Raw genomic sequence first — 25,376 nt, 5'->3', positions numbered from 1 at the left:
ATCCACTGAGCCCACACAATGAACTTACTTCATTCTAAGTCCTCCATTGGGGCAAGCAGCCTGGTTCTTACTGTCATGGACAATCTGGGGTTCAGAGAAGCAGAGTAGTTTGGGCAAGGCCACGCAGCAAGGAAGAAAAGCTGAAGTTGGTATCTCAACTCGGATCTGCCTGAGAACAGAAGCCCTATCCTTCCATGCACCTCCCGAACAAAAGGACTGAGCCTGAGCATCGCTGGGATATAGCGGCAAGCAGGGCCAGCCAGACTGGGAACCTTGGCTGGGGGATCCCTGCCCAGAGCCGTGGTGGCAGCTGTGGGCACAGGAAGCAGCGACTAGCCCCCGCTCTGTGCTCTGTGAGCTGCCCACCAGGTACATAATATATGAGGAGGCCCAGCAGGCTGGGCCCACCTGGCATTTCAGAGTCACTAATGAGGCCAGTCTCGTGCTTCCTGCAGCAGCGCACAGGCCCCCGGGAGCCTCTGGCTCAGAGATTATAGCAAGGAACCCCCTGAGGACGGGGGCCGCCCAGTCAAGCCCCCACTCCACAGCCGCCAGGACAGCTACGGCTAAATGTATGGGCTCAGACTGACTGGGCTGCCAGTCCGGGCTCACCACTCACTGACTGTGCCCCGGGGCCAGCCAGGTCCCCTCCTGGAGCCTCAGTTTCCTCATCTGTAAAATGGGACACGCACAGTAGCAGTTTCTACAGTGTAAAGCCGGTGTGAGGACAGAATGAAATAATTCAAACGAAGTTCTCAGCCCAGGGCCTGGGACCCAGAAAATGCTTCGTGTATGGGAGCAGATGGTACCGTGACTGCCATGGGATCTCAGGAACCAGATGGGCCTTCCTGGGGGCACGAGGCCGGGCGGTGACCCCTGTTTTGGAAGTCCTCGGGATCATCTGACTCTCCGTCTCCCCTCCTCACCCCATAACAAGGGTTTCTCTCATTTTTGTGGCTTCCATGTTTCTGGCCAACGTGCTTCCTTGGCAGGAGGAAAAGCTGGACTCCATCCAGCCTTTGCCAGCTGTGTGACTTTGGGCCAGTCTTCAACATCCTCAGTCTTAGCTTTGACCTTCAAAATGGGACACTGAGGCCAACTTTCAGGACTATCACCATGACTTCATGAGACCACCAGAGCAAAATGCCCAGCGCACACAGGCACTTCGCCAGGTCCTGCCTCCTCCTCCAGGGTCCAGCTTGAAGGTTAAAGCTGACTCCCCTCTTCCCAGGGTATTTCTGGAACCATCCTTCCCTGTTCAGCCCTGCTTAGCCATCTCCCCTCCCCCACCATCTGAAAGTGCAAAGTGAAAAAGTGCAAGTCGCTCAGTTGTGTCCGACTCTTTGCAACCCACAGACTATACAGTCCATGGAATTCTCCAGGCCAGAATACTGGAGTGGGTAGCCTTTCCCTTCTCCAGGGGAATCTTTCCAACCCAAGGATAGAACCCAGGTCTCCTGCATTGCAGGCGGATTCTTTACCAGCTGAGCCACCAGGGAAGCCCAAGAATACTGCAGTGGGAAGCCTGTCCCTTCTCCAGTGGATCTTCCCAACCCAGGAATCGAACTGGAGTCTCCTGCATTGCAGGGATATTCTTTACCAACTGAGCTATCAGAGAAGCCTCCATATTTAATGTCCACTACAGCTGCAGAGCCAGATTAATCCACCACTCTGGCTGGATGTCAGAGCCACTACACTGCCTCCTAATCTTCCCACTGGGCGTCATTCCTCCAACATTTGCACACTCGTGTGTTCCTCCACTGCAGATTGCTAATGAGGGGCAGAGGGTAGGGGAATCCAGCCATGATCACACCTGGCCTCTACCAGGCTTCACTGCTCACTTGATCCACGCTCCTAACTCTTAACCTTAAAAAAAAAAAAAAAAGGCAGTGAAAACCTCGCCTCCTCCAGGAAGCCCTCCTAGCCTACTTGGCAAGTTTTCACCTGTTCCACTCTCTGGACACATTCAGTTCAATCATTCATTAAGTGTTTACTGTGTTCAGGTAGCTGGGCAGGACTGTGGAGGACAGAGATATGAGAATAGTACAGTCCAGCTTTTAGGGGATTCACGTTGAAAACTGGGCCTAAGTCAAAAGTTACTCAAGCAACGTCTGTTTTCAAGGACCTCAGAGCCTGCCTTGTGGCACAGTGTTATATGCGGTCACCTCACTGAAAGATCCAAGTCAGCGAATACTGTTGAGCAGCAAGTGGGCTCAGAGAGGGGAAGCGACCTGCTCAAGGTCTCACCACTAGTATGTGGCGGAGGCAGAGTCAAACCCGTGTCTGTCAGACTCCACAGGCTGTGCTTTTCCCACTGCCCCAGGGGGGAGCACCAGCATCTGCTCTATAAGCACGTAGGCAGCAGAAAGGCATTCAAGGAGAGAGAGGGGGTGTGCGGATCAGGAAGGAAACACCCAACAAACAGTGATACAGGTGAGCTGCGGACTTCTCTGGTGGTCCAGCGGCTAAAACTCTGCACTCCCAATGCAGGGGGTGAAGGTTCGACCACTGGATGCCACTGGATGCCACAGCTAGGAGTCCGCATGCTGCAGCTAAAAGTGAGGTCGCTCAGTCGTGTCTGACTCTGTGACCCCATGGGCTGTAGCCCACCAGGCTCCTCCGTCCCTGGAATTTTCCAGGCAAGAGTACTGGAGTGGGTTGTCATTTCCTTCTCCAGGGGATCTTCCTGACCCAGGGATCGAACTCGGGTCTCCTGCATTGCAGGCAGACGCTTTACCATCTGAGCCACCAGGCAGGCACCCAAATAAATATATATTTTAAAGGAGGCCTTGTGGAAATGCGAGAGGAAGGCAGGTCAAGAAGAGGGTACAATGTGACCAAAAGCCCGGAGGTGGTGCTCACGGGGGCCATATTCTCATTAATAAGAAACACAAGGCATAAGAGAAATGGGTCCCAGGCTGGAAGCTGAGGTGGAGACAGGCCTTGAATGCCAGGAAATCACAATTAATAGTCAAAATGACTGCCCGTTTACAGAGCACAAACTCTATGCCCAGGCACAGGCTGGAGGTGAAGCAGCTGGCTTGGTGATGGGGGACGGGAGGGCCTGGGGGCTAGCACCATGGACAGCGGCTCCAGCAAGGCCAGGGTCGGGCAAGGCATCGTGGATGATGGGTAAGTCCTGGTCCTCCCAGAATCCTACTTTGTAAATGTGTCAACCGAGGCCCAAAGAGGGGAAGGGACTTGCCCAGGGTCACACAGCGGTTAGTTACTCTCACTCCTAGACCTTCATCTCTGACTCTTCATTCAGGCCTCCCTGGAATGAGCTTTCTGAGTCACTCCTCTGTCTCCAAATCTTCCAAGTACATCTATCAGATCTGCCCTTTGGCCTGGAGGTCCTAGGGGCAGAGCGAGTGATAATCTGGGTTCCGCACAGAGCCTGGAAGATGGAGATTCAAATCCCAGCTGCCACCGACTAGCTGCGTGAACTCAGGGAAGTCGCTTGTCCCCTCTGCACATTGCTCTCATCTGTAGTTAAGGCCGATAGTCCCGACTCAGAGATACAGTAAAGATCGTGTGAGAGGATGCCAGTCAAGCACAGAACAGGACCTGGTGTACAGCAGGTGCTTGACAAATGGCAGTTGTTGGGACACTATTACTAAACTCCTTGAAGGAACAGGCATTTTCCTCACCTCCACCTGTCTCTCTCCCCACCTTGTCCCTGCTCTGGGCTTGGCATATGGCCTTGCACATGGTGAAGGCTCCAACTGACTTTGCACATAGGAGAAGCCCAGCAGCAGGAGAGAAAATCCAGAGAGGGAAAGTAACTGACTCTAGGTGGCACAGAGAATGTCAAAAGAAAATGAAAGGGCAGGCCCTGAAGCTTAGCCTGGGCACCCCCTGTGCCTCCCACCCAGGTGTGGCTCCCTAGGGGGGCTCTGGCAGCAGGTAAGGTGATGGTGCCTGATGGGAGAGATCCAGCAGCTGGGGGGCACTGCAGGGCCAGGGGACCCCTGGAAGCCCTCAGCAGGGGCAGAAAGCAGGAGCCAGAGCAGCTGGGGGCTCTCCTGCCGGAGCTGAAGCGGCGTCCTGGGGGGCCAGGAGGCACCCACCTGCAGGGGCACTGGGCGGGGGGCTGTGAATCCCGAGGTGTGGCTGCACCCCCACCTCTGCTCACAGTGTAGGGGAAGCTGCAGACGCGCCCTCCTCCAGAGAGAGGCAGCCTCAGACACAGGAAATGGGTTGGAGGAGGGGGTCCTGAAGGCTCTGTATGGAGTGGGAGAGGGGAGAGCGTTTGAGGGTCAGTGGGAAGGTTAAAGGCACTCCCAGCCCAGCCAGGAGCCACCATGAGACGGGAGGCATAGAGAAAAGGAAGGAAACCCTTTCACTGAGGGCCTACGCTATACCAGGCCCTGCTTTGACCTTTTTTTTTTTTTTTTGGTACAACTTTACACTCTATTAAATAGGCATGTTAATCCCCATATCACAGATGAGAACACTGAGGTTCAGAGAGATGAGTGACTTGCTGACAGCTGCACAGGCAGCGGCAGGTTGAGATTTAACCTGATTTGTCTTACTTCAAGGCTGAGCTCTAGAAAGAACTGTGGGGGAAAATACATGGGGCAGAGCTGCTGAGAGGGTCTGCCCATTGAAGGCTGGCAGAGGATGAGGGGAGGGTTGTTGGGGCCTGGTCTGGTGTCAGAGGGGTTGGTGATGGCTTGGGAGGGCTTCCCAGGTGTCTCAGGGGTAAATCCAGGTTAAGTGGCTCAGGGAAATCCAGTTGCCAATGCAGGAGACGGAGGTTCAATCCCTGGGTCGGGAAGACCTCTTGGAGAAGGAAATGGCAACACAATCCAGTATCATTGTCTGGGAAATCCCATGGACAGAGAAGCCTGGCGGGCTCCAGTCCCTGGGGTCGCAAAGAGTCGGACATGATTTAGTGATTAACAACAACAAATGGCTTGGGAGTGTCCGTAAATCTCAGCCAAGCAGCCCAGTACTGAGGGCCCTCAGTACTCACCACGCACTCCGGCGAGGGGCGAAGGACTTGTCCACCCTGAAACACAACAAGAGCGGCGGCAGGTAAGGGGCAGCGCCGTCTTACCAGGCCTTGCCCAGCACATCTGGCCAACCCCTACCCCAACTCCTACCCACATGGTCCCAGGACCTCACAGGGGCCTGGCGGAGGCATTGATGCTCTGAGACCGCCCGCCATAGGTTGTAGGGGCCTTAATGTCATATTAGGGACGTGGGGTGTGGGGTGAGGAGGAAGGGAGGCAGAGCCAGGGGGAGACAAGCCCCCAGGGTTCAGGGGCCACCCTCAGCCTTTGTCTCCCCTCAGTCCCTCCAGACCCAGCATCAGGGAGAGTATAGAGGCAGTGCCCCTCCCTGGGGCCCCCCACCACCCTCCAAGGGCACCTGGGGTAGAGGACAGCTCAACCTTCCCACCTCGATGGGACAACAAACAAGCCCTGCTCCCTGGCCAGAGGCCAAAGGAGAAGGGGAAAGGGGCCCCAGATAGGACCTGCCATCTCAGGAGACATGAACTGGGGATGCAGGGCTGGGGTCTCCCGGGGACCACCTCATGCAGGTGGGGCCCGGGAGGCCAGGGAAGCCAGGACTTGCCTAAAGTCATACAACAGAGTGCAGCCCCGCGCCCTGCTGCCACCCGGCATCAGCGGAGAGCCTCCTGCACCAGGAGGCTCCAGGCCAATCGCTGGGGGCTGGCCTGATGGCCCAGAGAGCCCCCCTGCCCAGTAGGCAGCTCTCGGGTCTCCCACCGCACCTGGCCCCTCTGCAGGGTCCCCGGGGGGGATGGGCGCCTAGAGAGGGGACACCATCCCTACAGCTCAAAGAACCCACAGTCTGCAGCGTCACACGTGTGAGCAGCCCCGAGGGCTCTGCACACGGAAGGTGGGTCCCCGGTGTCCCTCTGACCACCAGGAGGGAGGCCTTGCTGAAGGTTATGCAACTTCCTGGCCAGCCAGGAGAGGAGCCGGTCTGTCTCCCCAGTCTTCCTTCCAAGGTCCCAAACCTCCGCCTAAGACACAGATCCTCCTGGCCCACCTGCGCACTCCTCTGGGGTGGGCACCTGGGGTCGGGAAGGACAGTGAACCCAAGATGGACCAGGCACCACTTCGACTCTCCAGCCCCCCACCCCCACCCACAGATCTCCAGCCAGCAGTCCCAGAGGAGAGGGTTCCTGAAAGCCAGGCAGGCTGAGATGGGGCAGCCAGAGGGGTGCCCCGGGGTTCGGGGCGGCTACGGCTTATATGTTCCCTCCTCCCAAAGCCTCACTGCAGGGGCTGGGTAGCCTCAGGAGCCAAGTCGGGGGCCCCCCGCAGGGCTTCCCCTGGACCTGCCTTTTCCCACCCCCCACTACCTATATGCACACGCCTGGCGTGAACACACACAGGCCCAGCCTGTCAGTCCACACACACAGTCAGACACCTACCACTGCCACGCGTTAGACACAAACACAGAAATGCCCACGGCCACTTGCGTCCGCGCACGTGCACAGGGGTATCCAATCGGAGCGCGCAGGCGCGCGCGCGCACTCACACACACACACAGACTTACCAACGCCGCAAGTTACGGCCCTGACATCAGACCGCTCACCCCACACATCCACACAGGTTCACAGCTCCGGGGGCCCCCAGACCCGAAGCGGCCGCCGGCGGGCGCGCACCTACCCCCCGTAGGCCCCGAAGGTGAAGCTGCGCTTCCGGCCGCTCATGGTGCCGCCCGCGCCGAGCCCGAGCTGCTGCCCGAGCCCGGGTCACCTTGGCAACCCCCGGTGCCCCACCCCCGGCCACAAGCCCCGGGATTGTCCGCGCCCCCGCGGGCTGCAGGCCAGCTGTCCGGGGCAGCCGCGCACAGAAAGGGCCGCTTGTTCGCGCCGCCCTCGGGCCGGGTGGGGGGACGGCGCGGGGGATTCGCTGGACTTTCCGAGCGGGGACCTCGGGGCGGGGAGGCGGGAGGGCCGGGCGGGGCCTCGGCGCTGGCGGAGGGGCGGCGAGCGGGGAGGACAAGGCCCGTCCCCGCCCCCATCCCCAGACCCCGGGCGACCCGGGTTGCGCACCCTCTTCTGCAGGCAACACTCTACGGCACCGCCCCCTCCCACCAGGAGCGGAGCTGTCCCCTCTCCGGTCATCAGGAGGTGGGGGGGTGGGGAGCCCAGAGCGAGCTGGGTCCAGAATTTAGGAATCCAGAGTCAAAATGGTTTGCACTCGACCTCGAATTTCTCACCTATTTAAAATAAGACTCATTGGAAAAGTCCCTGATGCTGGGAAAGATCGAGGGCAGAAAAAGAGGGCGTCAGAGGATGAGATCCAACCAGTTCATCCTAAAGGAGATCAGTCCTGAATATTCATTGGAAGGACTGATGCTGACGCTGAAATTCCAATACTTTGGCCACCTGATGTGAAGAGCTGACTCATTGGAAAAGCCCTTGATGCTGGGAAAGATTGAAGGCTGGAGGAGAAGGGGGTGACAGAGGATGAGATGGTTGGATGGCATCACTGACTCAATGGACATGAGTTTGAGCAAGCTCCAGGAGTTGGTGATGGACAGGGACGCCTGGCGTGCTGCAGTCCATGGGGTGGCAAAGAGTCAGATACGACTGAGCGACTGAACTGAACTGAGAGGATGAGATGGCTGGATGGCATCACCGATGCAACTAACACGAACTTGGGCAAACTCCGGGAGATGGTAAGGGACAGGGAGGCCTGGCATGCTGCAGTCCATGGAGTTGCAAAGAGTCGGACGCAACAGGGCGACTGACCCACAGTAACAACAGAACAGGACTGATCCCCTGGGGCCCTCGTGATGACGGAAGGAGTCCATGGATGTGGAGCTGTAGGGCCAGGCCTGCCACAGTAAATGCTCAGTAAATGCCAGCTGGGAGACTCCTGCCCTGTGGGCCAGTCTGCTCTCAAATGAGTGGAGGGGGGGAACAGAGCCCCAGTGGCCCACTCTCATTCCCCGCTCCCGGGATCACCCCTGAGCCCAGGTGAAGAGGAGCAGAGCAGGAAGTGCAAGGACCCACCCTCTTCTCGAAAATGCATCCAGCCTGGGTTCCCTCCCTCGGCAGCCTTCAGAGACAAACTGGGCCCTGAGACCTTGAACCGGTTGTGCATTCAGTCAGCAGACACGCCACGCAGCTCCCCCAGAGCCCACGATCCCGGCTGCATCCCACAGGAAGCTGTCTCTCCCGCTCCAAGAAAAGATGCATCAGGAGGCAGGGGGCCTGCCCCTGCCCCAGGACTCACTCACCCCTCCCAGAACACCCAGTCTGCCTCCCACCCCCCACCCCGCACCCAGGGAGGCCCCGAGAACCTTGACACTTTCCATGGGGCTTTCTGTTCAAAGAGCCTGCAATGGGGGGAGATGAGAGAAAGGACACCCAAGGGCACAACCGTAGGGTGGTGGGATTCTTAAGAGGCCTTTCACGAACCGTTCCTCCTGGGCCCTGAGCCCTGGCTCAGTGAGCTCCATTTTCCACTGGGAAATGGTGGCTCTGGGGAGAAGATTCCATGGCTTGCCTCGCTCCGGCAGGGCTGTGAGCGTAGCCATCTCCTCCTTTCAGACATGAAGAAACGGAGACCTTGGCTCAGAGCAAACGCCCCTCTCTTGTAGAACTCCCCCTGCCCTAGCCCTCCTCTCTGCGCCCCCTGGACCCCCTCTCCTCTCCACACCGGTGGGCGGGAGAACCCTCCAGAGCCCCCTGAGAGTTTGGAGACTGGGACGGGCCCGTGTGATTTTCCCTATCCAGGAACCACCCCCTTGGTTGGGTTCTCAGAGGAGGGTCCCCTTGGCAGGGCACTCTGGAGCTGGGGCCGGGCCCCTCCTGCTCTGGGCAGGGCTGCAGGTTCCCGGGCAGAGTGGGAAGCCCACTCCTCCTGGGGCAGCCTGGTCGGGCTCCAGAGGGGCAACCCTAGGCGCACTGAGATTGCCCCGAAGAGGGAGGAAGTCTCTCCTTCCTCAGTGGTGGGAGTGGCAGGGCACCCCCAGAGCTGCAGTGGGTGGAGGAGGAAGCACTGGGCACTGGGCCTGGGTCACAGGAGCACACACAACCTCAGGGCCAGGACCCGGGACTCCAGCCCCATCCCAGGTGCGGCGCCTGCCTGGACACAGCCCTCACGCTCGCCAGTCTCTTTTCAGTGGGAAGGCATCCTCAGGCCCTTCAGTGGGAAGGGCCCTGCACGTCCACTTGGCAGGGTAACCAGGAGGCCTGCGATGCGCCAAGCTTCCCAGCCAGGCTGGGCCCCCGGGAGGCCCTGCTGGTGCTGGGACAGTGGGCCCTTGAGAGGGGCCGTGGGGGCTGCAGCGTTCCTACCGAAGACAAAGAGCCCAGTGTGGGCCCGGACTCTTGGGCGCTGACCAGCTGCAGCTGGCTCACTGGCAAGAGCTGGGGTGGGGTGGGGTGGGGTAGGTGTCACGGTCCCTCGGCCGACAACGCACAGGCCACCCCCAGGCCAGCCCCAGTCCCTCTGGCCACAGCAGAACCTAATGCCTCTTCTGAACCTGCAGAAGCACCTCCTAGAATGGACCCACTACATGAGCACAGGTGACTCTCAAGACGGATGGCCAAGGACAAGGGACAGGAAAATAAGGGCTTATATCCTCATTTTTACGACCCTCCTCAGAGTTCAAATCCCAGCTCTCCGCCTCGTCAGCTGTGTGACCTTCGGCAAGTCACCTGATCTTTCTGTGCCTCAGTTTCTTCATCTGCAAAATAAGGCTGATGATGAACATAAGAGTACCTACTTCAAAGGGTTTTGCCAAGGATTAACTGAGTTAATACTTTAAAAGCATTGAGAATAGTATTTGAGTCAAATGCATTTGTTAAATAAAACTCTCCAGCATCATCTTTATTAGGCGGGACTACATGAAATCACTGTTTTCTTTTTTGAGTTAGCAAAGATGCTTATTAAAAAGCAGAGACATTACTTTGGTCCATCTAGTCAACAAAGGTCCATCTAGTCAAAGCTATGGCTTTTCCAGTAGTCATGTATGGATGTGACTGTTGGACTATAAAGAAAGCTGAGTACCGAAGACTTGTTGCTTTTTAACTGTGGTGTTGGAGAAGACTCTCGAGAGTCCCTTGGACTGCAAGGAGATCCAACCAGTCCATCCTAAAGGAAATCAGGCCTGAATATTCATTGGAAGGATGGATGCTGAAGCTGAAACTCCAATAATTTGGCCACCTGATGCAAAGAACTGACTCATCTGAAAAGACCCTGATGCTGGGAAAGATTGAAGGCAGGAGGAGAAGGAGAGGACAGAGGATGAGATGGTTGGATGGTATCACTGACTCCACGGACATGAGTTTAACTCCGGGAGTTGGTGATGGACAGGGAGGCCTGGCGTGCTGCAGTCCATGGGGTCGCAAAGAGTCAGACACAACTAAGCGACTGAACTGAACTGAAAGATATATTGGTAAGAGTTCCAAAACAAGCTAATGGCCATCCAGAGAGAACCAGATAAGTAAATTCAGGTCCCCTGGCACCATGCGGTATATGCAGCTGTTGGAAAGAAGGTGGGTGGGCGGATCTGTGTGGGCATGTGGAGCAACGTCTAAGACAGACACACTGGCACGAGGCAGTAAGGGCAGGGGGTGCCCCGCCTGGCTCTGGCATTGCCTCCCTGTATCGTGTCTAACACTCGCCTGTGACAGGGTGCTCAGTCCTCTGGAGGTAGCACAGAGCTGGGGTTCGCAGACTGGCTCGGGGAAGCCACTGTCATCTTTGGGGGAGGGAGGGGGATGGAGCGCCTTCCTCCTTTTCCTCCAGCCTCTCTCCTAGAAACCAGAGCCAGGCTGCCCTCCAGGGACCAGGCCCTCCTTCTCAGAAGAAGCCTCCTCTTCTGGGCCACCCTGATTTTGCACCCGAGTTGTTCAAACAGGTGCCAGACAGTGTGAAGGAGGAGGAAAGCAGACAGGGGTGGCGGGACACAGAGCTCCCTCTCCAAGTTCAACCCGGGCTGAACCCTGAAAGTCCCACCCCCTGCCTCCAGTGCTGCCTTCCCAACACTCCACAGGGACACCTGAGGGCCCGGGGAGGGGCAGCCTCCTGGGAAGAGAAGAGCCTGGGTTCCAGATGGGGCTCATGGGGCCGATTCTCGCCAGCTAGGCTTAGCGTTAGTTGCACATCCGATCCTATGCGACCCTGTGGGCCATAGCCCGCTGGGCTCCTCTGTCTCTGGGATTCTCCAGGCAAGAATACTGGAGTGGGCTGCCATGCCCTCCCCCAGGGCATCTTCCTATCCCAGGGATCGAACTGCAGTCTCCTGCATTGCAGATAGATTCCTTACCATCTAAGCCCCTGGGGAAACCCAGTGGATCCCCAGTGACCTTCCATGCTTTCCCTGCCCCCTGTCATTCCCATTCAGGTTATCTGCCGGGGGCAGGTGGCGGGGGCGGTATCCTGAGCAGGGGGCAGGGCAGTGCTGGGCTTCCTGCCTGGCCAGGCAGCCTCCCATGTTAACCAGTTTTCCTCTCTCGGTCTCCGTTGACTCATCACTCTCACTTTGCTGGACTAGAGACATAATCACGGAAAAACACATTTGCCTTGAGAGAATTTCATAGGTTCAAAGCATCCTTCGCTCATGGCCCTTCTAGCCAAGCTGCACCCACCCAAACCTAAGATGCTGCTAACCCTGAGCTCCTGGAAAGGGAGTCTCCTGGAGGGTCCCTAGGCCCTGGGAACGGATGGTGGGAGGAGTGGGTGTGCCTTGGCTCACACCCTGTCCCCAGGCAGCTGTCTGGTGAGGTCACTGAACCAACAAACCGTCCTGATTCTGAGCCTCCTGTCCCATTGAGTGAGTTCCTGAGACCTCCGGCTACTCAAACACACACTCTGTGTCTGATGCTGTTCAGGAACTAGGGGCAGAGGATGAACAAGACAGAGTCTGTGTGGACTGCTGTGTACCCCTGCACAGAAACCTCACCAGGTCACACATGCTGCCTGCCCTTGTACCGGGCACAGAGACGCCTAACTCGTGCCTGTAGAGATCACATCAAGGGCTAAGGCATGCAGAACATCAGCCCCCACAGTCCAAACCCCCCCCACACACACGTGCAAAGGTCAAGTCAAGTTCACACCCGGAGGTCCCAAATCGGTGAGTGCTCACCTGCTGACTAGGGCTGGGTTTGTACACACACATGAATACACACCAATGACAACAGATTCATGCAGAGAAATCACTAAGGCCCACACACTCAGATCACACAAAATATACACAGGCATACATGCATGCACACACACACACACACACACACACACACACACACACCCAGTGCTCAGCCAACTACTGGGAAGAACTAAAGGTAGAGATCAAGTGATGTGAACTCCTGCCTCCCTAAGAGAGGGGAAGCCAAGACCCCCTCTCACACATTACAGGCTGGGATCCAGCCAGCCTGTCTGTCCTGCCCCCTGCTAAGAGCATGGCCCTCCCCGCCCATGTTCAGAAGCGGTAAGTTGAACTGGAAGAGAGACAGCTTATGTTCAGAGCTCCCCTCAGGGCAGCTCCTTACTCCTTGGAAGAAAAGTTATGACCAACCTAGATAGCATATTCAAAAGCAGAGACATTACTCTGCCAACAAAGGTCCGTCTAGTCAAGGCTATGGTTTTTCCAGTGGTCATGTATGGATGTGAGAGTTGGACTGTGAAGAAAGCTGAGCACTGAAGAATTGATGCTTTTGAACTGTGGTGTTGGACAAGACTCTTGAGAGTTCCTTGGACTGCAAGGAGATCCAGCCAGTCCATCCTAAAAGAGATCAGTCCTGGGTGTTCTTTGGAAGGATTGATGCTAAAGCTGAAACTCCAGTACTTTGGCCACCTCATGCAAAGAGTTGACTCATTGGAAAAGACCTTGATGCTGGGGGGGATTGGGGGCAGGAGCAGAAGGGGACGACAGAGGATGAGATGGTTGGATGGCATCACCGACTCGATGGACATGAGTTTTAGTGAACTCTGGGAGTTGGTGATGGACAGGGAGGCCTGGCGTGCTGCGATTCACAGGGTTGCAAAGAGTCGGACACGGCTGAGCGACTCTACTGACCTGAACCGAATACATACTGAGCCTCCCAGAGATATAACAACTGGAGCCATTCTGAACTAAAAGTCAGGCACCACAATAAGATTTTCTGCCCTTAAATCTCAAATTTTTAAAAAATATACAAGCAGAAGCAAGCATTCGGTTAATTCATTAGGTCCCCTGGTGTGATCACGCCAGAGTCTTTATCTATGGAAGTGAGGGCTTTTACTTCTCTGAGGGCAGTTTGGTCTTTGGTTTTTTTAAACTGTGTGTGTGGGTAGGCTTATTATCTGGGAATACCATTCCAGAAAAATAAAGCACGCATCCGCCGCGGTCCCGGGCGCCCCCCACTGGCCAGCACGGAAACGGGCAGGCTCCAGGACCAGGGACAGCGCCCCGGGCATCTCTTCCAGAGAGGGCGGGGACCCGAGGGGGCCTGGAGGATGCGCCCTGCACCCCGCTCCGCGCGCCGCTCACCCGCGACCTCCTCTGCTCCCCCGTGAGCGGAGGCGGCCCGCGAACCCGCTTTCCCCCCTAATCTCCAGCTCGAACTGCCAGCGCCTTTTCCCTGCCCACAATAACACACCTGCGGGCCACAATGGTGGCACCTGTGCCGCCGCCCACCGTGTTCCCGCCGCCCCCTCGCCCCCCGGAGCCGACCCCTGGGTGTGCAGCTCATGGAGACGCACCTACGCGCCCTGGGACCTCTGTGATCACAAGAGCCCCCGCTGAGGCTGGTTATGCAAGAGTTTTATGTCAGCCATGGCTGATGGGGAAACTGAGGCCGGCCCAAAGAGCAGATCCAGCTCTCTCCTGCCACCCCAATCTCTCTCCCCCACCCCCCTCTCTCCGGGGAGACTTCAGCCCCCATCACACAGAGCATCCCAACTCAGTAAGAGCCGCTGCTAGTCCCTGAGGCCATGTGCCGGGCACTCTGATTAGTTCAGTCCGCATGACCACCCTGTAAATTATCCCCAGTTCACAGACCAGGAAACAGAAATTTTGAGAGGCTACAAGGCTTGCCTGCCCAAGGGCCAGGGAAATAGAAGTAGCTGTGAAGATCCCCTAAGGTTGGGACTTTGCTGGTGGTCCAGCAGCTAAGACTGCAAGCTCCCAGTACAGGGGGCCCAGGTTTGATCTCTGGTCAGGGAGATAGATCCCACACCCACATGCCTTTCTTTGGGACCCCAAGGACTGTAGCCCACCAGGCTCCTTTGTCCATGGGATTCTCCAGGCAAGAGTACTGGAGTGGGTTGCTATTTCCTTCTCCAGGGGATCTTCCCGACCCAGGGATCAAACCCGGGTATTCTGCATTGCAGGCAGACACTTTACCAGCTGAGCTATCAGGGAAGCCCCAATTAAGACCCAAGTCAAATAGGAAAAAAAAGACCTCTCCCCCCCCACTCCCCCCATCCCCAAGGTGACTCAGCTCTGAGTCAGTCTCAGGGACATTTCAGCCAAGAAGAAAGCCCTCAGACAGCACACGCTGCCTGGCCCTGACACCCTGGACGCCTGAAAGCCTCTTCTGCCTCAGCGGGGCAGGTGGGGGTGGTTGCATGGGGTCCCACGTCCCTCAAAGAAACAAAACCCAGTCTCTCCATCTTCACAAGCATTAGCCCCACAAAGCACTTCCCAAGGCACACTCAACATGTATTTGGCTGAAGCTTGCCTTCTAGGAACCAGGCTTCTAAATGCACAGCCACACAGCCTGGGCACAGAGCCTGGATCCAGAGCAGGGCAATGTGAGCCAGGGATAAGGACACAGGCCTGAGAGCCGGACAGAGTGGAGCCCAGCCCAGGCCTGAGTAAGCCTCAGTTCTCACATCTGGACAGTGGGCGAGCACCAGCTCCTGACTCACAGGTGATGGTGACCATCATACAAGGTGGGGCACAGAGGCAGAGGAGTCGCCATGGTGCCTTGTGCCCATGAAGAGTTAGCATGGTGGTGGTTGGCCTTGCTGTTGCCCACAGAGTCTTCTGAGGTGTATGAAATCCAGAAGCCCCTTGCTGAGTCTCACCTCCAATTCTTAAGAGGGAAAAATCAGGCTACAGCATACAGCATGGGCAAAATGATGGGCAGAGAAAGAGGTTACCAACATGTGGTCTGTGGCTGGCATGGGGACAGATGGAGAGGGAGGGTGGCCATCCTTGGTTTAGAAGGGTCTGGAGACCCTCCTACTTTACTGCCTAACCTCTGACCCTCAACCCCCAGCCTCTGAGCCCAGATCGGCTCTCTGGTCTCCTTGGCATAGAAGGCGCTCCATCAATGTTCAGGGAATGAATGGGGTCCTAGGCTGGCAATGAACAACAGGAAGGACAAAATAAATTTCATTCCTGTCGGACTATACACAGGTACTGACATCAGTGTGGGCTGGGAGTCAGGTGGACCTGACTGAATTATTTCCTCTGGCACTTCCTAGTTTGTGACTTTGGGCCATTTTCATAACCTCTCAAAGGCTCTGCGTCTTCATCTATAAAAGGGGACGGTGATGAGAAGAATGGGGGGTTTGCAAAGAGTCAGACACGACTCAGCGACTGATCAACAACAATGAGAATGATAGCGTCATTCACGGCAATTTATGGCAAAAAACCACTACAATATTGTAAAGTAATTAGCCTCCAATTAAAACAAATTAATTAAAATTTTTCTTTAAAAATATGAAAAGTACAGTCTGTTGAATGAACGCTTGGGAGACCATACTCTTTAAATAAATAAAAAAAGAATGATAGTGTCAATACTTACCCCAGGGGGTTGTTCTGAGAGTTCAGTGTAAAGTGCCCAACCCTGGCACACAGTAGGCACCCAGTAAGTGCAGGCTGTCCTGTTCTTGGGACTTGCATCAGCACAGCCACATGGGGGACCGTCAGGAGGACCCGGGTCCAGCTCTGCCACTGCCCCAGCGGGACCGTGGGCAGCTCCCCACCCCTCCAGCCCCCAGCTCCCTTCTCCACGAAAGGAGGGCTCTCTAAGCTGCCTGCTCCGTCTGATTAAGGGGGGCAGCCTGGAGAGGCCCCTAGAAAACAGCTCTGCCCTCAACGTATACTCTCTGCCCGGACAGAGGGTGTGTGTCCCCCTGAACAGGGAGGAGGGCGGGCAGCCACACCTGATACCTGCCTCGTGCCCACGCTGACCTCACAGAAGCAGACCCCCCTCAGCAAATGCACCCCCTACACACTGTCCCCAATGCAGGATGCAGTCGTGGGGCCATACCACGTGGGCTGTGGGTCTCAGGGGACATGGGACGGTGCAGTGGGCTCAGGGGAAGCCAGATCTGGGGGTGGAGTCCATCTCCGCCTCTCCCTGAACCCCAGTTTCCTTGGCCACACGGTGAGAAAGCTAACAAAGGCCACAAGTGCCGCGCCAGCCCCGAGGGCTCCGGCGCACGCACGTGGGAGGCAGCCCAGATGTGAAAGCCCTTTGTGAATTGCCGCCATCGGCTGCAATCATCATAATTATTATCTGTAGAATGAGGGGGCTGGACCAGCGGATTCCACGGGCTCCTCTCCAGCTCTGATGCTGAGGATTTCTCAGTTTCTGAGCTGGGAGTTGATGCAGACTAGTGCGGGGTAGGGGGCAGGGGCGCGGTGTGCAGGGGAATCCAGGGTCTGTGGGATTGGACATCCTTGGGAACCTCTGCAAACAAATCTCCCCAGTTGTCCTCTTTTCCCAACCTAGCCTGGGATGCTGAGCCCCACAGACAGAAGGGAAAGGGCAGGGCATGGGAGGGAGCCGGGAGGTTCAGGGCTAGGTCCCGAAGGTGGGGCAGCCCCAGGGTTTGAGCCCTACCCCACCCCCTGGCTAGAACTAGGTCTCAGGCCCCCTCCCCATCAAATTCTGCATGCAGTACACCAAAGTGGCTAAAAACTGAATCTAACAGCCGTTAATTCAAGTCTCAGCTCCAGCCACATGCCAGCTGGGTGACCTTAGACAGGCTGTTTAACCTCTCGGAGCTTCAGTGGGCCTAATGAGAGTGGCTCTGAGGAATGAATGAGACAGACCCATGGAAAGCGCTCAGCACAGGGCCCAGCAGACTGTAAGCACCCAGTGAAGCCTCCCCCCGCCATCCGTCATCACTCACCCCCAATTCTGCTTCTCCCCTGCCAGGAACGCTCCCGGAATCCCTCAGCCAGCCAGCTCCCTCCCTGGCTAACATAGGGCAGACCCCAACAGTGCAGCTGGGGACAGGGGTGGGAGGCAAGGGTGCCAGGTTCCTCTGCCCCTCAGAGAACCACGAGGACCACACCTCTCCAGCCAGGGAGGTCTGGGGCCCTGGCCGCAGCTGACACAGGTGAGTGCTTTGTCCCCCGGGGCTCTGCGGTCCTGTTTCGGGGGTGTTTGAAGCCCTGGGAAAGGGGCCGTAAGGGCACCCCTATGCACCTGGAAAAGCTCCCACATCTTAGGTGGAGGCAGGGGATAGACTGGGCCAGGCTGGAGCCACTGTCCCAGAGCTTCAGCCCTCCCCCATCTGTAGCCCGCTACCTGGGCTATCATGAGGCTGCTGGAGTGGGTGGCCTCTCTCTGGACCCCAAGGTGGGGATGCTGCAGCAGTGTGAGAGGTGGGCCTGCCATCAGCCTTGGCCTCGACCTTCAGCCCCTCCCAAACAGAGGAGCTGCAGCTGCCCCAACAGTTCTGCCACAAGCAGAGAGAAGTCCCCAAGGTCACCCTCCACCCACTCCCCAAAGTCCCAGCTCAGAGGAGCGGGGTCTTGGGAAGGGCTCGCCTCTGAGCAGGGATGGGGCAGCTCTCCCTTGCAGACCACCTGCCTCACCTGCCCACTGCCCCAACAGCCTGGCTGCGGCAGGCATGTGGCCACGGGAAGGTCATGGCCTCCCTGGCCACGCAGGAGTCTGTTCTCACCCACTGTCCCCCGCAGGTCCCAGCACCCCCAGATTCTCAGGGGAGCCTGGGGAACGCGTACTGGCAAGAAAGAGCGCAATTCCCTTAGCGACACGGCACACCTGAGGCTCACAGAGCGCGGGCACCAGCTCCGCCTCAGTAGCTGCTGCTGCTGAGTCGCTTCAGTCGTGTCTGACTCTGTGCGACCCCATGGACAGCAGCCCACCAGGCTCCTCCCTCCACGGGATTCTCCAGGCAAGAATACTGGGTTGCTATTTCCTTCTCCGCCTCACTCGAGCCACGGTACAAAGGCAGAAACTGCACCCACCCATTGAAGAGATGGAAAGGAAGGCTCACAGAGGCCGGCACTGCCCAGGGTCACACCGCTCGTGGGATGAGCTCAGAGGGGGACACAGGCCTCCTGATTTCTGGCACAGACAACGGCCCCTGGTTGACTGACTGGTTGGTGCCTTGGTCCTCTCTCGTGTTGCTGGGACGGAAGAGGCTGGAGCTCTCTCCTTTGCATACAGGAGGGAAAGGGGACCCAGAGAAACAGGCAGTGGAGACGTACTCACCCAGCAGGGGCAGGGCAGAGAACCGGGCTGGACTAGCTCCTACCCAAGGCCTGCCCACAGAAGGGTCAGTCAGGCCTGCCGGTGGTTTTCCCACTGGCTTGCAGAGAAAATTCCTCAGCTTGGTATTCAAGGCCCTTGAGAACCTGACTCCAACTCACCCCTACACACACCTTGCAGTGAAGCCAAACCGGTGTCCTGACTGGCACTTTTCATGCTGTGGCGGTTAGTAACTCCACTCACAGCCACTATGGCCACTTATCGACCACCTACTAGGTGCCAGGCACTGGCTCCCCAAGGGGGAGACCTATTCATCTCACATGACAAGGCTAAGGCCAACTGCCTTGGAAATGTGAGATTATGGCAACAATCCCCACTGCCCACCCCCGTCCCCCCCAGATGTTAAATAAAAGGCTTATTTTTTCTTGCAATAAAGTACTTGAAGTTTCTTTTTGGAAACCTTTTTCTCCGTATGTTCTAGGGTTTGTTTTTCCTTCTGTGCACTCATATATCCTGAGCGCAGCTCCCAGCCATCGTATCTGATCTGCAGAAACAACACTCCCAGGTAGGCAGGCAGAGCAGGCCTTATCACTCCTGTCCTATGAAGACGGAAACGAGGCACCAGGAGAGTCAGTGACTTATGCAGAGTCACACAGCAGAGACTGGACATGAACTCCCGGCAATTCCCAGCGTATTTCCTCTGAGTCCCCAACGAATGTCCACCACAAGCTGGGCACTGCCCTGGGTGTTGGCCTACATTAATCGTAACCCTTGAAACAACCCCATCAGATACATGAAATGGGTGATCCCCACTTTATAAAGAAACAGAGTCTCATGTACACACTGCTATATGGATAATGTTTAAGTGGATAACCAACAGGGACCTCCTGTATGGCCCACGGTATATGGAAAGTATGGGAGGGGAGTCTGGGGAGAGTGTTTAAATGTGTGTATGTATGCGTGCTAAGTCGCTTCTCTTAGAGTGTCCGACTCTCTGCAGCCCTGGGGACCATAACCCACCAGGCTCCCCGGTCCAAGGGACTCTTCAGGCAAGGCTACTGGAGTGGGTGGTCCTTTCCTTCTGCAGGGTATGTATATGGCTGAGTCCCTTAGCTGTTTACCTGAAACTATCGCAATACTGTTAATTGGCTATGCTCTAATATAAAATCAAAAGTCAAATTAATAGAAAAGAAGACGGCTTCCCTGGTGGCTCAGTGGTAAAGAACTACCTGCCTGCCTGCCAATGCAGGAGACACGGGTTCAACCCCTGGCCCGGGAAGATCCCACGTGCTGCGGAGCCACTAAGCCCATGAGCCACGCTGCTGAGCCTGCACTCTAGAGCCTACAAACCCCAACGACCGAAGCCCACACGCCTGGAGCCTGTGGTCCGTGGCAAGAGAAGCCCTCACAGGGAGCAGCCCACCCACTGCAACCAGAGAGAGCAGCCCCTGCTCGCTGCAACTCGAGAAAAGCCGGGGCAGCAATGGAGACCCAGCCCAGCCAAAAATAAATGAATATTGAAAAAGGAAAAAGGAAACAGGCTCAAAGAGATGGAGTAAAGGGCCCTCAGTTGGGTGGTTAGCTGGTGGCAAAGTCAGATTTTTAACGCAGGTCTTCTTCCCAAAGGGGACCCCAGGGCGGGTGGCCCCAGGCTGGCAGGGTATTTACTAGAGGAGCAGGTGGGTCATTTCACCTCCTCGAGCCTCACCTCCTCGAGCCTCACCTCCTCGAGCCTCACCTCCTCGTCTGAGCTGTGTCCGCAGAAGCTCCACCCTGGGCTGTGTCAGGGACCGAAGGATGCCACACCCAGCTCACGTCTGTTACCGACCCCGGGACACACTACACACTCAGCACACTCAATACAAGCTTCGCTTCGTGAGTGTGCAAAGGAGGGCCCAGCCCTTGTGCCAGCCAGCACACAGCAAGGGCATCACAGGCTGGACTCCTCTCTGCCCGTGGGGAAGGCTGGTGCCCCGGCAGACCCCCTCTGTTTTGGGGTGTCTCACCGACACCCCTCCGCCTCCTCTCCCTTCCTCTCTGAGTCACTGCCTGTACGAGCCTGCAGCCCTAAAAATAGAGCACACAGAAAAACATGCACAGATGGAGACCACAGCAGCAACCCCTGCCCTCGGGTCCCCCTGCTGACCCCAGGGTGGCTGCCCCGGGAGCTCCTTGGACTGCCAGCTCCACCTGACGCAGAGGGGACCCAGAGTGTTCCACCCACCGGAGGTCCTTAGCCAGGGGTCCCCGCCTGCCCCCAACTCTACCCAGCAAAGTCAAACTTTCTTTCCTGATTGGCACAGGGCTGCATCCCGCCTGATGTAGAGTGGTCCCAGAGTTTTCCATCTGCCGGAAGTCCTTGGCCAGGGGTCCTCGTCTGCCCTCAACTCTACCCAGCAGAGCCAAACTTTCCTCACTGGCACAGGGCTGCCACCTCACACCTCATACTCCCTCGCCCAGTGGAGCTGCCTCTTGGAACTGGAGATGGGCCCAGAGAGGGGAAGTGACTTCCCAGAGTCACACGGCCAGCCAGAGGCAGGACCAGGCCTGGACTCAGAGCCAGCTCCTGGCCAGCCCCGGGGTGAGCACCCAAGTGAGCAGGGCAAAGCCCTGAGTCCCTTGATGTCCTCTGCCTACATCAGCCTGCCCTGCAGACATCCGAGCCCTAGAAGCACCTCTCAGCAGCTGCCACCCTGGGATGCCAGGCTCGCAGAGGCTCAGCCAGGGCGCCAGGACCCAGGCAGGCAGAGGTGAGTAGAGGGCAAGCCGGAGGACTCCCCTCCCTTCACCCCAGCTGGCCCCCAGCCTTGCGGGGAAGGCAAAGAAGAAAGGAAAGAAGAAAGGTCTCCTGGAAAACTGGCAAAGGACAGAGGACCCCAGGGCTGCCTGGCGCCTGGGCTGCGGGCTGTCCTGCCTCGGGAGGGGCCCTGGGGAATGGCACGTCCAGGGGCAGCTCAGGGAGAGGCCCCTCTGGCCCCGGAGGATGTGGGTTTGAGGGGAAGGGGGGCAGGAGAGGAAGGCCCACAGAGGGGGCATGCCAGCTGGTTTCTCGATTCTCAGGGTCGGCCGACCCGGCTTCACGTGACCCAGAAAAGAGGGAAGAAGACGGGCTGAGGCCAGACTGGGGCGGCTGCCTGCCAGGGTGGTACCCAGTTCAAGTTCCCCGCACCAAACGCTGATGGCGTGCACGCGTGTGCACCCCCACGGGGGCCGGGGTGTGGTGTTTTCCCGGGCCTATCTGCCAGGTTCTCTCCTAAGGGTGTGCTCCTTCCTGTGCGTGCACCCTGGAGGAGATAACGGGGTCGTCATCTGCCTGACGACGAGGCCTCCGGAGGAGGCTCTCCTGGCCGACAACACCTCCTCTGCACGCCTGCATGGCCTGGCTCTCGTCTGCGGTGCGGGTTGGACTGAGAGACGGGGATCTCGGCCCGCATGTGCGGGGCCTGCCCGCCTGGGTCTGGCTCTCCGGTATTCGTGGGATCGGAGCATGTTGGCACCTGTGTCTGGCTGTGTGAAGCCGGGTGGCTGCCCAGGGGTGTCTGACGGCCAGGACAAAGGCCTCCACAGACAGACAGGTGGTGTGGGACACAAACCTGCCCCGGGGGGTCTGCACAGGGCCTCCAGATCTGCAACAGGACAGCGGGCAGGGGTGGGGCCGGGGGGAGAGTGAGGTGGAGCCGGATCTCGGGGTTCCTGTACCCCAGGCTTGTACTGACCCCGCTGGGGGGCGGTGGCAAGGTCCAAACAGCAGAGACAGCCCAGCCAAGACCAGAGGCCAAAAGAAAGATCGTGTCTCACAGCGGGTAGAGGGTGGATAGAGGGAGGTCTCTAGAGACCCCTGCCAGGCAGGCACCCAGCACAGGAGAAGGCTGGAAGCTAGGAAGGTCCCAGGAAGGGGACGCTCACCATCACGGCTGCAGCCAGGGGCGGCGGAGAGCTCTGGGAAGCGGGTAAGTTCTGGGCCCTGAAGAAAGGTGAGGTCCTCCTGGATCTGACCCACCTTCGCCTCCTCCATCCAGATGCACCTCCCCCCTCCCCCAGGCAGCACGGGAGAGGGGATCACCACCCCATCCCGCCACCCTGCCTCGACCCGGCCACTGTGGCGCTCTGCCTGGACCAGGAGTCAGAGAGCTGATGCTATGCCAGCCAGAGACAGCTCTGTGACCTTGAGCGGTTCAGTTAGCCTCTCTGAGCCTCAGTTTCCTCATCTGTGCAATGGAGACCCCAGTTCCCCACCTTAATAATATTGCTGTGGGTGGGGAAGACACTCTGCCACTTGAGAATTAACTGTGACCCTGAAATCCTTTCTGAGGCCGTTAAGACTCCCCCTCTACTTCCCCCAGAACCTCCAACTGCCAGGGGTGGGGGGCCTCCGACTGAGGTCCCAGATGCAGGAATCGGGAATGTCTCCAGGCTTGCTGGGCATGACCACCGACTTCCCCGTCAGCTGCTGCCCTCCCCCTGTTCAGGGGACCCTGTGGCGGGTTTATGTCTCAGTAGCTTGAGAAACTCAGGGCCACCCACCTTCTCTGGCTTCTTCTTCCCCGCCCCCTGGGCAAGGAGGGCCCACAGCCCCGCCGCAGGGTGGGCTAGGAGCCTGGGGAGGAAATGCTGCCCCTTCCTTCACTTCCCTGACCCGTTCAGACCCGGCTCCTCCCAGGGCTCCCTCCTCGACTTTGGAGGAGGAGGAGGATACAGGATGGGTCAGACGCCAGCGTGTGAAGGGTGGCGTGTCCTTGTCGGTCCCACCCCCTGGCTCGCGGAAGGACCCCCGACAAAAACTCGGGGTCACGCACAGGTCGGGGTCTCGCTAGCCGAGAGGGCGGGCGCGCACCCCCTGAGCTGGTGTCTGGATGGGCGCGTGCGTGTGTGAACACAGATCTTCCCCAAGCCCTGGCGCCCCACGGTTGGCACCAAAGCGTCTGCGGGGCTTCCCACCCTGTGGATTCCCACCCTGTGGATTCCCACCGAGTCCTCAGATCCTGCGGAGCCAGGGGAGGCGACGAGGGGGCGCCCGACTGCGTGACGCGGGTGCCCTGCTCCGCGGCGGCTTGAGGCCGGGGTTGGGTTCGGGGGTGGGAAGCAAGGACATCACTGCCCCCTCAGTTTGGGGTCGTCCCACTTCCCTCCTCTGAGGACCGGAGCGCTTCCTCCTGGGGCTGTCGGGGCTGGGCGGGCCCCTCCTTAGGGATTGAGAGAACGCACCTACTTCTCCGCGCCCCCTCCCCAGGGTGAGCGGAACACGGACGCCCTACCTACGCAGGGGGGTGGGACCCGAGCCCCCCAACTAGCCGCGGCCTGGACGCATCCCGGGAGGAAGGGGGCAGAGCCGGTTCACCCCAGGCCTGCCTCTCCGTCCCCTGCCTGCGCCCCCTCCCCGCTGGCCGCTCCCCCCCGTCCCCCGGGTCCTCGCCGGCGGCCCCCATCCCCCTGCCCAGCCCGCCCGCGCCAGGAGCCCGGGCCACGTCCATCCCTTCCCCTTTCCAGGGCCGCGTCCGCCGAGCGCGGCGCACTCACCCGCGGGCCTGGGCCGGGGGCGTCCTGGGCTCGGCGCTCCGGTCCCCGCGGCTGCAGCTGCAGCTCTGCTCGGACGCGGCTCCGCGATCGCCGCCGCCGCCGCCGCCGCCGCAGCAGCAGTTCGGGGCGGGGGTGGGGGGGGCGCGTCACGTGACCGCGGAGCCTCCTTCCCGGCGCGCTCCCCCCTCACTGCGGACGGAGCCGGGGCCGCGGGCGCGGCGGGGGCCCCCACCCGGCCTCCCTCCCACCCGCTCCGACAACAGGTCCCGGAGGCCGGCGCTCTGCGCCCCACTTTACCGGTCGGGAAACTGAGAACCCGAGAAGGGGAGGACTAGGTTCCGCGGCTCGACTGGCAGGGCCGGGCGGGGACCCCGCTGTCCAGACGATAGTCCCTGTTCCCCCCCGCGCCCCCCGCCCAGGGAAGAGGGGGCAACTTCTCGGGCAGGTGGGGTCGACGCGGAGCCCACGCCTTAGGCCCGCGTCTGCACGGGCAGGGTGGAAGAAGGCGCCCCGGGTTTAGCCGGGTGAGGAAGCCGTGCCCGCGCGCGCATCCTCCGCACCCAGGCGCCTGGCCTGCGTCCTGCCCGCGGCCGCGCACTGGTCCCCCCATCTTCCATCCAGCCGGCTAGCCCCACCCCGCCCCCCGACAGCCTCCCTGGCCCCGGCAACTTGCTTCCCACTCAGCCTCACCGGGAAACGGGGGGATGGCGGCCCTCAGGGCACGCTCGAAAGGATAAGCGGACGGAAGGCAGGTGGCCTCAGGGCTGGAGTGCAAACCCGGGCAGGAAGGGGCCCCGAGATGACCTCAACCTGACCCCCGGGGCGCAGAGAGGGGAAGAGCCGGGCCCAAGATCACAAGCGCGGGAGAAGCAGCAGCAGCGGCGCCGGGGCCCACAACGCGCTGGACTCGCTTCCAAGGGACAACCCTTCTAGGCGGACTGAGGACTGGGGCCCTGTGTCTACAGGCTGGAGCCATGGGGGCCAATGGGTGGGGGCGTGCTTGGCAGGCCCGGGGCACGCAGAACCTTACCTTCAGCGGGGATCGTTGAGACCTCTGGACCTCAATGCTGCTCTAGTAAGTGGAGAAACCGAGGTTGCGGAAGGGGTGGAGCCAAACCTGCAAGGCCTCTGCCCTCCAAGATCAGCGGGTGCGCGAGGCCTATCTCACAGAGAAGATTTAGGGAGGGTTCAAGTATTGCATTCATTTTGTTATTGTTAACATTTTTATTTATTTTTGGCTCTGCTGGGTCCTGCTGCCCCGGCTTCTCCCTAGTTGCGGTGCACGGGCTTCTCTTGTGGAAACAAGCTCTGGGGGGCGGGCTTCAGTAGCTGCGAGGCTGGCTCCCAGGCTGTGGAGCACAGGCTCAGTTGCTGTAGCTCAGGGGCTTAGCTGCTCCGAGGCACGTGGGATCTTCCTGGGTCAAGGATCGAACCTGTGTCTCCCGGATTCGCA

General features: G+C 58.7%; 1 protein-coding gene across 34 annotated transcripts in view; it reads right to left on the bottom strand.

Moving 5' to 3' along the window:
* The window catches only part of RAP1GAP (RAP1 GTPase activating protein), a 70,453-nt gene extending 45,461 nt beyond the window's left edge, over positions 1 to 24,992 (bottom strand). For 5 of the 34 annotated variants that reach the window (XR_011254101.1, XR_011254103.1, XM_069575047.1 and 2 more), the window contains exons 1-2: positions 6,651 to 6,873; positions 4,979 to 5,014 (exon numbers count right to left, since the gene is read on the bottom strand). Coding sequence is in view for 4 of the 34 variants with exons in the window: in XM_069575047.1 (XP_069431148.1) it covers positions 4,979 to 5,014; positions 6,651 to 6,694 (80 nt within the window). In the remaining 30 variants the exon portion in view is untranslated. Of the gene's footprint in view, positions 1 to 4,978; positions 5,015 to 6,412; positions 6,496 to 6,537; positions 6,926 to 23,923; positions 24,046 to 24,953 lie in introns of those variants that run through there. The other 29 variants (XR_011254107.1, XM_069575054.1, XM_069575065.1 and 26 more) reach the window with 20 other exon arrangements.
* Between the last annotated feature and the right edge of the window lie 384 nt (positions 24,993 to 25,376).

Source organism: Ovis canadensis, chromosome 2, assembly GCF_042477335.2.
Source record: "Ovis canadensis isolate MfBH-ARS-UI-01 breed Bighorn chromosome 2, ARS-UI_OviCan_v2, whole genome shotgun sequence".
Taxonomy (NCBI): domain Eukaryota; kingdom Metazoa; phylum Chordata; class Mammalia; order Artiodactyla; family Bovidae; genus Ovis; species Ovis canadensis.
The sequence above is the reverse complement of the archived record's forward strand: the minus strand, read 5'-3'. Positions and strand labels throughout refer to the sequence as shown.